Raw genomic sequence first — 14,733 nt, 5'->3', positions numbered from 1 at the left:
TTTATATAGCTTTTCTATTTGTCCACTTGTGTGTGTTTTCATAACTTTTCAACCTATTGGCTAAAGTGATTCTCCCCTCTTCACTGCCTGCAAATATGAAGTCTCAAAGTCCTACACATTTTGTGAAAATTGGCATCTGAAGAGAGGAGAAAGGATCCTTATTCCCACTAAGTGAAAGGTTAGCTATTTAAAGCCAAAAAAAAAAACAACCAAAAAACCCAAAACAAATAAAACCCACAAACTCCTGGTAAATGCTGAGTTTAATCTGTGTGTGCCAGCAGACTGATTAGGACTTAATAGCTAAGGACAAGCAACAGCTGCCTCTTACGAAACTCATCGCTACATCAAAGTTATTTGAAAAGGTAAAGAAATGATAGGAGGAATACTGCAACGACCAGGTGTTAAAGGGATACAGGACAAAAGCCTGTTATAAAATCAGCTTTTTCGGCTTAACAAATCCCAAGACAGTGGTGCCACCCTCGGTATTCGTGTGTGTTAACAAGATGACAGAGGAGGCAGCTTTATGTGAGAAGGTGTCAGCCAAACTCCAAGGAACACCTGTTGTAACTCAGGCGCGGAGTGACCAGAGTCTGGTTCCTCCGAAGCATCGATCAGTCTCTCCTTTAATTACATCCATCAACAGCGAACAAAGCGAGACACGAAGGTTTATCGGAGGGCGTAACAGGTAGTAAACCATCCAGCCGCCTAAGTGACTGACGAGAACGGGAGACGGTGTGTTTTGCCTATGAGGAAGCACACACACGCCTTGGCACGCTTGTTCTGGTCCTGCCACCCACCGAGAGCTCCTTTTCTGGCGGTGGCCCCCAGAGCCGCGCTCCTCTTCCCGCATTCCCGGCGGCCGCGCAGCGATGGCCATGGCCCCGAGCGCAGCGGGGCAGGGGCCCCGAGCGGCCGCGGGTCCCGGCGGCAGCGCGAACCGCGCTTCCCGGGCAGGCCTGCGAGGGAGGGATGAGCGAGCGGCGGAGGGGAGGGGAAGAGGCTGCCCGGGGCGGGGGAGGCGGCGAGCAGAGGCGTTCGTGCGGCGGCCGGGCGCCAATAGCGGCGGTCGGGGCCGAGCCACCTCCTCCCGGCGGCAGCGGCGGTCGGAGCTGGGCCAGCTGGGCCCGGAAGCGGCGGCGGGTGGTGCCGGAGCGCGGTGAGCGGGGCCGGGCGCGGGATGCGAGGAGGCGCCGCCGCCGCCCTGCCCCCTGCCCGCTCGCAGCCAGCGCCCCAGGAGGAGGAGCAGCGGGAGGAGCGGCAGCAGCAGTAGGAGCCGCCGCTGCGGTAGCATGAGCGGGGCAGCCGCTAAGCAGTCCCCCGGCGCGGGGTCCGCCGCGGAGCCCGCCGCAGAGAACGCGGCGGCTGCGGACCCTGTGCCGGAGTCGTCTCCACCGCTGCTGAGCGTGGACGTGACGGGATTGGTGTCGCAGTTTGCGAGGAGCTTCGTGCTGATCTTCCCCGTGTATGTGCTGGGCTACCTGGGGCTGAGCTTCAGCTGGGTGCTTATCGCCCTGTGCGGGCTCTTCTGGATCCGCAGGCACCGCGGCGGCAAGAGCTCCCGCCTGGGCCGGGCGCTCGCCTTCCTGGAGGACGAGGAGGAGGCGGTGCGGCTCAGCGTCTCCTCCGCGGATCTGCCTGCGTGGGTGAGTGGCCAACACCCTTCGGCGCTGCCGCGAGCACCCGCGCCCGGCGGGCCGGGGCCTGTAACCTCCCCGGGACCTGCGTGACACCCAGCCCCGCCGCGCTGCCCCCCGCCCCGGCATGGGAGCTGCGCCGCAGGCTGGAGCCCCAGAGCTGGCCTGGCGGGAGGGGTGGGGGCGTTGCATCTCCCGCGCCCCATGGCTGCTTGTCCCGGTCCGCCAGCCCCTTCCGAGACGGTGCAGCGGAGGGAGCGGGCGGGCAGCGTGTCCCTTCCCTGCCGTTCTTCTTCCGCCGGGGTGGCCTGTCCGTGTCCCCGCCGCCCGCTCCGCTGCGCCCGCGGCGCTGACGGCGGTGACAGCCTGAGCCTGCCGTGGCCGGGGTTCCCCTCGCAGAAATAAACTTTACTGCAGGGTTTGGGTTTCCTTCCCCTCAGGTGCCAGTGACGCGCACGGCTTGGTTGTAGCGCGGTCTCTGCAGAACGCGGATGTCGCGGCTTGGGCCGTTCCTTACAAAGTTGAGATGAGAGGGAAATAGAATCGGGCTCTTAATGCTGTTAGGTCTCTCAGTAGAGTGTTGTCAAACCCGGGATGAACCAGAGGTGAGGAGGTGTTTCTGAGGGGTTTCAGGGCTGTGACATGAGGACTAAGGGACAGGGAGTGCGGTGGCTTTATTTGTGTGTTGATATGGTGGGGTTTTTTAAAGGCTGTCTCCGAATCTTCCTTTGAAAGTTTTAGGCTTTCTACAAGGTCTTCAGAACTAAAGCTACTTACTTTTTTTGTTTTAGCTTAAATCCAGCTTCAAAGTTGAATACCTTTTGTTTGTAATTTCTCCTTTGGAGTATTAGTGATGTTTTTGATGCAGCTGCCAGTGTGCATCCAGGCCTGCCTGTGCCCCACTCATCCCCCGTGATGTGCTGGGCAGAGCTTGCTGCTCTCTCAGTGCCCATACCCGAAATCTTGAGGGTTTCTGCTGATTGTTTCCTTGTGATTCCTTTATTGGCTGCTCTCTGCTCCTGACCTACGGTCACCCACCTCTCCCCTAGGGACTCTTTGCAGTGACTGTGCATCCAGCAGTGCTGAGATGATAAGAGTCCAAGTAGCTGTTTTCATGTGATCAGATTGCAATACCTGATGTGACCTGTTCTAGCTCTACTAAGGAAGCTATAGGAGAGAATAGAGTGGGTAGGTGTGAGACTGGAGGCTTTTACTCCTCTTCCATCATATCTATTGCCAAAGTTCTGGTGGAAGATCATCATAAAAATGAGTGCAGTGTACAGGTGAGGTTAAATGTTTTTACCTCTTGAAGCAGAGGTGTGAGTCTCAAATAATGTAGTTAATAGCTCTTACATTACCTGTGTGTTGTGTTCGCTTTTTCCTGTAATCACACAGCAATAGAATGGAAATGTTCTGATGCTGCATTTTAAATGAATTAATTGAAGCTAGATTTGTAGTGAAGGCTTGTATATAGTAACAATCTGCTGGTAACTAAGCAGTAGATATTCAAGCTTAGAGCTGTGTGTAAGTTTTATTTTAAGTTGCAATTTGTTACCTTTGATAAAATGGCAATTAATTTCAGTGTGGAGTTGTCCAAATAACTAAAGATTTAGAAAGGGGCCTTCTGTTTGAAGTCAGAGGCAAAAAAAGAATGGAGTGCTGGCTGCAAGCACCTGCATATATCCCATGGCATTGTGAGAAAGCAGGGTCAATAAGCAGGGTGTTCCAAATTGATCAATAAGCAGGGTGTTCCAAAAGTGTCACCCTCTCAGACACCAGTTGGCAAATGGATGTAGATTTTTTTTTTTTGGCTGTAGGTTTTTTTTAAATTTTTTCTTCCTTCTTTATCCATGTTCTTAAATTTTAAAGGTCTTGGTTCTTTTCTTTCTGTTGCTGTATATGCTATGTTGTGGAAGCATCCTTTCAAATAAAAGTAGCTTCCAGAATAAATGTAATCTGGAAAAACGACTTCTGAAAACGGAAGACCTGCTTAAATCAAAAGTGGTCTTCAATGTCCACTGTCATAGTCCTTAACATTTATATGAATCTTTTGCCTCTTCCATAATGTGCCTTGAAAAACTGCTGTTCTTACTTCTGCATTATGTGTCTTTTCCTGGAGATTTGTGAATTTCAGTCATATTTGAAATAGCAGCTACTGGATGGAAGCTGACATCTCTGACAGGGATGAGCTTTATCCATCTCAGTATGAACTCCAAACTGAAGTATTTTCTGTTGGTTTCTGTTATGGAAATAAATTTTAAATTGATTGAGTGCTGTGTTTTAAATATAGAAAACTTTGTATTCTTCTGGGACTGACACTGAGGTGTAATAAACCATTTTTCAGCTAAAATTATATGGTATCTCAAAGTTTTATTTGACATGTGGTATCTTTCTATGCTCTTGATTGGAGAAGAGCTTTAGCTTTGTGTGTTAGGTATAATTCCCTTTTCCCACACACCTTGGTACTGTCTGTTGCTTTAGTGGTTCATATTAAGTACTCAGTAATACTGCATTGAGTTATTTATTTTAAAGAAACTGATTATTTCAAGAGAATGTTTTTCTGCTGGCAATATGCTCAGTTGCAGTTTGAAAATGATACAGTTGTGCCACCACACTAGATAAGTTTGTAATATTAATTATTAGTTTCCTAAATTAGACTTAGTTCTTCCATGAGCAGGAGGTTATATATCAGGACTGTTCTGTACTGTGCATGTAAAATGAATTAATTCAAGATGAATACAAGTTATAGTCCTTAAAATGTCAACAGAGAATTAACTACAAATAAGTATGCATTGAAAAATGCCCCATTTACTGTCTTAAAAAAAATAAGAGCTGTACTCATAGACTTGCTAACATGTAGTTAGAGCTGTGCTGCGTGTTTGAAAGGTGTCATGGATTATATGGGGTAGGAGGGAGCAGAGGTGGGTGCTTTTTCAAATAATTTAGAACTAGGCAGCAGAGCTTACAATGAGAAAGAACTGGAGATCAAAGTTGTCTTTAAATAGAGACATTTTAAGACATGAAAAAGTCTTTAGAGAAAGACATTTTCCCTTTATTTGCAGCATTTTTATGCACCAGATGTATTTTATACTGGAATGAATGTAATTTAGTCACAAACATGTATATAAGGAAAGTGGCAGTTTAAGTATCACTATGTAGAGGAGCAAAGGTAGGAAACTTAAAGGCAGAACTCTTGTTTTTAAAGGTCAGGTATCATGTTGCCTTTTATTTTAAAAATGGTAATGGAATTTAGACGAAAGTAAATTTGTTATTATTAGATTGCTTTCTCAGATCAGCCGAAAAAGTTAATCTAATTTTTCCATTTTAGCAGTGGTTCTTGTTGCTTAGTGCCACTTTCATAACATGCCAACATATCATGTTCAACATGTTTTGGATTAGTGAAACTTTGGCTCCTGTTTTCTTCAATATACAGATAAAAAGCCATGCTGAATTTGTTTTCCCCAGATTAAATGTAAATTTGGCCTGGTACCAGGAGCTGTATCTATGTGCAGTCTGTCAACAGTCAGCAGGTGACCAAAATAGGAACAAATCTGGCATTTTTAAAGAATTTATTCTGAAAACAGATTTAGACAACTTTTTGTAATTCTGAGTATGTATTATACATAAACTGAAATACTGTATGTGATTGTAGTAAATGTAGTGGCATGCTAGAACATTAATGACAAGTCTGCTGTGCCATTTTGGGTCATACACACTTGCTTAAGTTTCTGGTCTTGTTTGGAATGACTTTTATGTTCTTGGATTTTTCCCTCTTGTTTTATTTTCTCATCTACTTAAGAAAAAGGAAAAAAACCTTACTAAATCTAAATAGGTGTCATCACCTTTTAAATTAAATGTACTTGGAATACTCTTGTAAGGAAATCTGGTTGGTCTTCTCTCTCATGAGAAGCTGTATGACGTTTTTGCAGGTTGTGAGTATTGTGGGTCACCACTGAACTGCTGGACCACTGCTACACCTAGAGAAAGGAGATAATGTCTAATTATATGGTTAGAAGAGCAAAGACTTTGGGTTTTACTGGTATTGGAAAGGCAGAGACAGTGTTTGTAGAGGAAAAGTGGTTTGGTAGCTCTAACTGCAGAATCGCACCTGTGCAGAGTCATGTTTGCAGAGAAGGTTAAGGTGGTTCTGCTCTTGTGTGTATTTGATATGAAGATTTTTTGATGATGCAGAATCAAACTTGCCATCTAGATCTTAGATGGTTGATTCAGGACACGAATTTCCAAAGAATCCCTGCTGATGGATATTATATACTCAGTAAACCTGATAAACAGGTGGACTTCTGCAATACAATGTGTGTTATTTGCTATTAAAAAAAAAAAAAATGTTCCTCTTCTCTTCATTTGGTCACTGCTGCAGCTGTAGGAACTGTAGGAGGTTTTTTCTGCAGCTTATGAAATTTAAAGACACTGAGATATTGTGACACATTCTTCTAATTTGTTCTCCAGCTTAGCTGAGTATATTAGATGGAATTTAAGGGCGATTTGTAAGGAAAATGACTCCCATGTACAGTAACTGAGTGTTAAGCAGGATCTCATCAGTTTGGGTGGTGAGTACTGCAGGTTGCCATTGCTCTGGGCTGCCAGCCTGCATCTGGAAAGGGTGAAGAGGTGTGAGTAAGAATAGAGTAGTAACTTGTGAGTACTTAACAACTGAACTCTGTGTCCTTCTTCTGCCTGATTATTTTTCATATTAAACTGCATTCTGTTCTAGCTGATTTGTAGTATATGAATATGCACACCTGTGTATTGTGGGTTGTGTGTGTTTTTGTGGTTGGGCTTTCTTCTTAAAAGAAGTTTAATTTGTTTCAGTGTTCTTGAAATTTAGGTAACCTGAGTGACATCCTAAGAGTACCCCATAGTTAGGAGAAATGTAAATGATGGGTTTGGGAATGGAGAACCAAAGGGAAAAAAAAAAGATATTAGACAATTGATCCTCTCTTCCTGTTTCTCAGAGTTTTCAAATTGAGTGTGTTAAAGCTATGCTGAGATCATGTGTGTGCCAAAACACCTTCTCTCACCTAGAAATGTGGTGAGCCTCGCTAGGTGACTCATTTATAAAGATCCCTTTCCAAAATATTTATGGTAGAAACCCTCATGTTGAGTTGATGTTTATGAACGCGATATCAAACTACTAAAGAAAAACATCAGCCTGAAAGTATTAGTACACCTCTTGAACTCTTTGTAGGTGACACAGGCTTTATAAATATGTACTTATAATACAATCTTTTTTCATCTAACTAATTGTTATTATGTAGAAATTACTACTGCGGTTTGGGACTACTGTAAGTGTCATTTCAATATGCAGTTTGTCTGAATAACTCAGGAAAATGTGTACAGGTCTCTTTAGCTTTTTGTTTTCTCTTTTTTTTTTTTTTTTAATTTATTTTGCATTTTAGTCTACTGGTGTTGTTTCCATGCCTGAGTGCCTTTGCATATAAGGACTGGCCCATCTTCAATCATATTTGAGAATGGAGGAGTCAGAAAGATCTTGTGTGTAGAGACTGAGGTTTTGTGGAAGAGAAAGAAGCCTAGGATAACAGTCAACCTTTTCTGCCTCTTCTACAAGATTCTTCTCATTTAAATTACAACTGCTTTTTGAGATTGGTAGCATATCATAGTGTGGTGGGGTATTGTTAGCATATCATAGTGTGATGGGGTATGTAATCTAATACTTATTTATTTATTTATTTTTTAACATGAGAACTTTCTGGGAAATAATGTTGAATCAGGATTATTGTCAAAACATTTTGGTTGCAGTTTATAGTAATGAAAGCCTGTTTTATACATTTGAAGTGTTCAACACTATTCTTTGGTCCTGTTCTTTTTCTTCAAAATGAAAGAAGAGGTGGCATGAGGTTTCTGACAATATAAATTTCTGACTTAAACTTTAATATAAACCAATTTATTTATCTCCCATTTATCAATTCATCACTAGTTCTCTAGTTGCTGAAATTGCCTTTGGCATAACTTCCTTTGAGCTTTGCTGGCCATAAACCCATACTGAATCTGTTTGTTTTTAAAAAAAATTTCTTTTGAATAATAGCAAGTTTTAAAAGAACACTTATTTAAAAATATCCTCTTTAGGGTCTGAAATGAGTTTGTCAGAGTCTCATAACTGTATTTAAGGTTCTGAAAGCAAAAGCTAATGATTGTGAATTAATCTATACCACTGATTTGGTATGTTCTGATATGTAGATAAAAGGAAAACAGTAAAAGAATATTATTCTTCTGGACATACTACAGAAATAATCAATTTGGTGTGAGATACTGCTAGTTTAGATACAGAGTTGTTTGACCTGTGGTATCTTATCTTTGTCTTTGCTTTTCTCTCCTCTTGGGAAGTATAAATTAAATCTGATACTCCCCTTTCCTAAGGAAGTGGAGAGTGGACACCCCTCCAGCACCTTTGGAGATTTTCTGTGGCCTAGCAGGGCCAGCTTCTAAGAGTTATCTACCAAGCTTAAAAAGGGCAGCAGAATTTCAAATGTAGAGTGTGTAGGGCTGCTTTTGCACATTCAGGGTAAATACTGTGCCACTTCAAAGAAGAAAATTAAATCCTTATCTTTCGCTGCTGTTTGTGAACACTTAATGAAAATAAAGGCTATACAGAGTAGGGGTGTTCAACATAGAATGAGATGTGAATAACACTGGGGAAACAGTGTTTTGATAAGAGTAGGGAGAGAGTGGTTTTATTTGAAACAATTGTTTGAATTCAGTAAATTCTGAAACGGAACTGTTTAAAGAAGTCTGGCACTTTATCATTTGTATAGCTTTAAGATCATATGGTACTTTGATTCTGGGTAAGACTTTATTCAGTTGAATGAGGAGAGAGTTCTGTGAAGTTGAGAAAGAAAATGTTTGATAAGAAACAAGAGGGAGGAATTAAATCAAGAATTTGCTAAAAGTGTGTGAAATGGTTTAGCCCAGTTGCCAGATTTGGTTTTTTTCTGGCATATGCCACGTTTTCCCTGTTTCTGAGCTGGAAATAATGGATCATCAGGAGTGGAAAGAGAGGTTGTACAGACTTCCCCCATCAGCTAGGGACTTATCTGATAGTAGGCTTCTACTCCATTGACTGGAATTAATTCAAGTTTTACTTGCTTTGTAAGGACCTCATTACAAAAGCAAGGTTCAAGAATTAGGAGTAATTTCCTGGCTTTAGGAGCCTGTGTTAAACCAGCACACTAGCCTTGGGAAGTGTGTTCTATTTACCTCAGCTTTGCAAGATACTTTTTGATCCCTTCTGCCTTTATAAAGGCCTTAAAATTTCCATCCTAAGGTCAGGGTTCAGGTAAGAAGCTGCGTCCCATCTCTTCTTGAATTCCATTAATAGGGTGCCTGGAAAAAGGTGTTCCTAAGCCTTCTTGCACATCATTTGATCCCCATCCCCAGCCTACTTCTAGTGTTTTATTCCCAACAGCTTTACCAACCTTCATGTACCAGACTTTTAGGCTTTGTTACATTGTGGAATTTTTATTTCCTTTCATTTTAAATGGCATGGAGGTTTTTTTGGTTGGTTGGTTTGGTTTTGTTCTCTCTATATGCTTCCTTGATACAGTTAAATGTTAGAGCAACAGCAAGAATATTAAAACTTTTTTCAACTTAGTCCCTATTTAGGATAATTTGAATTTTATTTGTAGGCTCATTCATGTCAGAGAGGATTGGGGGGTTGTTAGTAAAAGGACTGATTCTGCAGTTTCAAAATGAAGTAAATGTGCACTTCTGATAAAAAGGATGTTCTGCATCCAACTGCACTTTCCCAGTGCCACCTTGTGCCAACATTAGAATTCACTTGGCCAACTAATTGTGAGTTTTCTGCCAAGCAGGGTGTTCAGCTGGATGAGCTTCATGAGTTTACTATGAGACCACTAAAGTGCCAGTGCCTACAGAAGGGAAGTGGCGGAAGCCTGTGCTCAGGTTTAAAGTGAGATGGAGTAATGGCCTGCACAAAGAAGCTGTTCTTAGAAAAAGGGTGGAAAATAATGCTGCTGAGGTATATTTGTGGGGAAGTAAAGTTTGAATGGGAGCTGTTTATAATGTCAATTTGCATATGTAACTTCTTTTATAACATTTATAACATTTTTTAACATTTTATCTAATTATCAGGGGTATAAACTCTCAATATTTTAATTCAGATTATAAGTGTTTTTAGTGCGTCATTAGATTGGATCAACTCCAGAAGTCTCTTCTTACCTGAATTATTCTATCATTTTCCTTTTTGTTTTAAGCTGTCATTTAATTTAGCTTTCGGTCTCCAGCTATGGATTACAAATGGTAAGAAATCTTTTCTGCATAAAATACAAGTATTTGCTTAAATATTAAGTGTACTAGCAAGAAAAAAAAAATTAAAAGAGGCTGTCTTTAGAAAGGTGTATCATTGGATGTAGTGGCACCTTTTAAAGCTTTGGATGCCTGTCTGCTAAGTAGATAGTATTAAAAGTTCTGTGCAACAAATGTTAAAACACACTATTTTTCAAATGGAACTCTTGTTACATAAATAACCTTTGTAAGACTGGTGTTCCCATATAATGAGTCATTGCACAAAGTTTTGTCTGCTACACCCTGATGTGACTACAGAATTTTCCTTAAGACCTGAAAATCTGAAACAGGACTAATGGTTTTCAGCTGAAGCAGCCTGGATTTATGTGCCATGGAGTTGTTACTATACTAGAAACACGAAACTAGTTTTACTTGGCTGAAAATAACTGTCATATGACAGACAAGAATTGCATTGTCATTTGGCTGTCCTTATCATATAGCAGCATGGGTCGAGTTTACATTAGTTCAGTTGCAGCACTTCTACCTGAGAGATTTACATTTGCAGTGTAAATTGCATAATTTTTGGCATCTGTTTCTGTGAAAACTTCAGTTGGAGTCTAGTACAGACTACACTATTGTTTTCACAACCTTTGTTTGCATTCCTTTAGTTAGATACTGGCTCAGTGAATTATCCAAGCAGACTGAAATAGTTTCCTCTGAGAAAAATTTGAAAGATGCAACACAGAATGTAAAATTAAATGTATTGATAATCCATTGTATTGTATTCTGTCATTGGCAGTCCTTAGTGGGAAGATGGGAAGAAGGTGAATGTCTAAGAATGCAGTGCCTTCCTGTTTCATTTTTAAAAGTGAACAAAGGCTATGCTGAAGCATGAAGGTAGCTGTAAAACCTTGCTTGCTCAGATTTGAATTAATTATGCAGTGTAATGATCCACAATTCTGCTCTTAAAGTTTGCAGGTAATCTTTTTAAAAATAGCTTGCTAAAAACAAATTAATTGTGTGGAGGAAAACTTTGCAGGGAGAGCTGAAATGGAACTTCACAGCTCAGAGAACTCACAGCTTGCTTTATTTGTAAGCATTATTTCTGCTTCTTTGTACTACATGGTTCTTCAGGCCTTATTCCAGATCTGCATAGCTTGATTGAAAAAACCCTGTGTGTCTGTGCTTTCTCAAATGCCCTTCTTCACTCAGCATACTCTGTAGACCAATGAGTAAGTTTACAGCTTCATATCCAAAAGCTCCACAAGAACTCCTTTGGTTTGTTTTTATTCTGCAGGGAAGAGCATGAGAACACATGCTCTGAGCTGTGACTTTTTCTGCAGACTTACAGGGCAAACTCTCAAGACTTCTTAGTATTTAGGATGTTTGAGCTCTCTGCATGTTTCAGGCTGACTGTTAATGTAATGAATGTAATGATACAAGTGATTCAAATGAGGAAATGTCTTCACTTCATTTGTTAGTATTTCCTAATGCAGTAAGCTTGCTGGTCCAGAATTTTGAAACATTGTAATTTGTTTTGAGGCAAGTCTTCCCTCCTCCCCCAGGCTGTTGATTCATCTTGCTAATTGTTGAACTAGAATGCTAAATTCTCTCGTGTGTGGCTAGGAAGTTGCCTTAGTCTAGTAATAAATTTTATGATGCAGACTAAATTTGTATCCTAAAATGTGGTGTTCCTCACTCAATGACTTTCTCCTAAAATACTTGAACTAGAAAAAGAATGCTTTTCCACCCACCCTCCCTCTGCCAGTTAAATATCAAATGGCAGCCAGGAAATGATAAGAGAGTGTTTCATGGGGGGAGCAGAAAACCAGTCCTCAGTCATCTGACTTGTATGTGTTAAAAGAATATTTAGTAGAGATTGATATTAGATTAAATTGTGGTAATTTCTTGTTTTCTATTTGTTCATGATAATCTTTATCTTGGTTTATATTTTAGGGGAGATACTTGGGCTTTTGAACGTGTTTGGGGTTTTTTTTCTTTTAAGGGTGTGCTAGGTATGAGTACAGTGTTGATATGAATGTGCCTAAACTGTCCATGTGCACTTGATAAAATCACTTATTTTATTATTTATTTATTCATGTTCATGTAAGTGTTTATAAAGGGAATTAATTTTCTGGTACATTTGGCTATGTATAAAGCTTTATAAGAAGTTGCATATAATACATGCTTTTTCTCAGATGGCTAATAACAGAGAACATATTTGCCAACAATTATTTCTCAGGTCCTTTGTGTTTTGAAACTTTTGCAATTATAGTTGATGTTTCTTTCCCTTGTGTCCTATCTTTTGTGCATTCGAGTGAATAACCAAAATGTTACCAATATGTTCTTTTTGTTACTTTTGATTAACTAAAAGAAAAGCTCTAATGAAGCTTTTTCTTGTTAGTTCATTAAGATGAGCCATTACACACAGAACCATAGTGACAGCCTGACAGTAGATCTGATTTGGAGGTTGCTTAGTTTACAAATAAAGTTCATTTAAGATTGTGTACTTTAATTTTGCTATTTGAGAGCTGAGGAATTAATTATAAGAGTGTTCTGTGATTTGCTTCCAGTGCACACAAGTTGTTACTGTTCTGCCTGCTGCCTTTGTGCTGAACTCCTTGGTTTTCTGGCACAGCCAGTGAGGAAGTCTGACAGAGTAAATCTGACAAGGTGCTTGAACCTCTGTTGGGACTGGGGAGAGGGTCTGCCCAGTGATGTTCTGGATACAATGCAGGAGTGGCAGACAATTGTAGGTGGTAGTTTGTGTTTGGGAGTAAGTGTAGACAGGTCCACCAAGGACTAATGGGTAATTTTAGATGATGTTAAAACATTTACCAAGGGGAATGGGCAATAGGAAGACTAGAAGGGATACTGGAAGGCAGTCTGTATTGGCTCTGGTGGAAGGCACCTAAACTTCCATCTTCATTCACTTTGAGTGAGTTTGGTATTTGGGATGCAGAATATTTAAAAGATATTTTGTAGAAAGGTTTTTAGTGTAAGTGGAGGTATTTGTGCTTGAAGTGAACTCTGCTAAAGGGGTGGAAGTGATTGGAGCTTTAAAGCATTTATCCTTGACTGAAATAAGATTGATTCACATCTCTGTCCTCAGGGAGCAAGCTGATAAACTTGTAAGCTGGTAGGTTCAGTTTATTGGAGAGTAGTAGAATGTATTCACTTGCCAGAGAGAGAAGATTAGTTCATCAGTGTTCCTAAAATTAATGGGTTTTAAGCTCTGACAAACCACTCTGGAATTTCCTTTGCTGTAAAGTTCTGAGTCTTGATTCCCATGAACCCAAGATTCTAGTTTAGTTTTAACATGTAAGAACTTACAAGGTCATTTGCTTTCTTACTGGTGACTTGCAGTGCTAGGGGAAATGGTGGGGTTTTTTTTGTCAACTCCAGTTGTCTGGAGGGTTTTCATTTTTTCTAGTTTTCTTTTCCAGCAAAGTTAAGAACTCCAGTTTTGCTTTCTGCTACTGTGGTGTTTGCATTGTCAGCCACATGGAAATAACATTCCTGTCTGTCGTGTCCCAGTGGAGAAGCCAATGTATAAGTAAAGCTCTTACATTGTGATCTCCCACTGAGTAAGTAAAATAGAAAAAGCTCTTGACTTGAAGCAGTCCAGGTTAGTCAATGACAAGGGATTTGAGATGTCACTACTTTAAAAGAACTAACTATATGAGCTTGTGAAATTGATATAAGTACATTTCCCAACATAGTTTACTAGTAAATTTCAGTTGTTGTGGTTTGACCCTGGCTGGATTCCAAATGCCCACCAAAGTTGTTCTGTCACTCCCCTCCTCACCTGGACAGGGAGCAAAGTACAGTGGAAAAGTTGGAGGATTGAGATAAGGACAAGCAGATACATCATTCACCATTACCAATATGGGCAAAACAGACTTGAATTGGAGATTTTTAGCAGTCAAATCAGAGTAGGATAATGAAAATAAAACAAATATTAGAAACACCTTCCCCCTACCCCTCTTTGTGAGCTTCACTTTCTTCCTGATTCACGACCTCCTCCTCAATGGCCTGCAGGGGAATCTCAGCTCTGGCACCTGAAGCACCCCTTCCCCTCCTTCACTGACCTTGGTGTCTGCAGAGTTGTTTCTCTCATGTTGTTACTTTTCCCTGGACAGAACTACTTTAGTGAAATATTTTTTTTTTCTTCTGAAGTAATCCCACAGTTGCTGCTGGGCTCTTCCTTGTCCAGCAGCAGGTCCGTCTTGGAGCTGGTTGGCATTGGCTCAGTTGGGAGGGAAATAGGGAAATAACTCTGTAGGGAAAGCTTCTGGCAACTTCCCACAGAAGCCACCCCAGTGGCCCTGACCCTCCATCCTCCGAAAATCTTACCACATGCACCCAGTACAATCTTAAACTGTTCAGTTAAAAGAGACCTCTTTAATGTATTTTTAAAAAATGAGAAGTTTGGCAGCTGAGTAGTCATGTTGTAGTGATTTCTCAAATATGTTGAGCAGTCAGGACTGTATCAGATAAGGCAAATCATATATGGCAACAAGGGCAGTGGACTTGACTTCAGCATCCCTTGATGTTCTAAAGAAATAAAATACTTGTGGTGGTTGTTTTTTTTTTTTTCCTCTGAGCCTAGCTGTACGTGGAAAAGACTTTATCAAATTCTTGAAATTACTTTTTGAGTTGAGAAGATATAGTTGTAAATTAGCTGCTATTTATGCAGATCTCTGAAAATAACTGTGGCATTTTACTCAAGGGGGTTGATTTCATTTTAACTGTCATCACTGCATTCTTCTAACTCAAGTGATGTCTTTTGCAAGAAAGTTATTACATGTGATTAAAA

General features: G+C 40.9%; 1 protein-coding gene across 2 annotated transcripts in view; it reads left to right on the top strand.

Annotated features, from left to right (window-relative positions):
- Positions 1-1,135: 1,135 nt before the first annotated feature.
- ESYT2 (extended synaptotagmin 2) overlaps positions 1,136-14,733 on the top strand; it is an 80,456-nt gene continuing 66,858 nt past the window's right edge. For both annotated transcript variants that reach the window (XM_059839783.1, XM_059839774.1), the window contains exon 1: positions 1,136-1,643. In XM_059839783.1, coding sequence (XP_059695766.1) covers positions 1,290-1,643 — 354 coding nt within the window. In that variant the 5' untranslated portion in view covers positions 1,136-1,289. The remainder of the gene's footprint in view (positions 1,644-14,733) is intronic.

The sequence above is a fragment of the Haemorhous mexicanus genome, chromosome 1 (genome assembly GCF_027477595.1).
Source record: "Haemorhous mexicanus isolate bHaeMex1 chromosome 1, bHaeMex1.pri, whole genome shotgun sequence".
Classification (NCBI taxonomy): domain Eukaryota; kingdom Metazoa; phylum Chordata; class Aves; order Passeriformes; family Fringillidae; genus Haemorhous; species Haemorhous mexicanus.
This window is presented reverse-complemented; position numbering and strand designations above follow the sequence as displayed.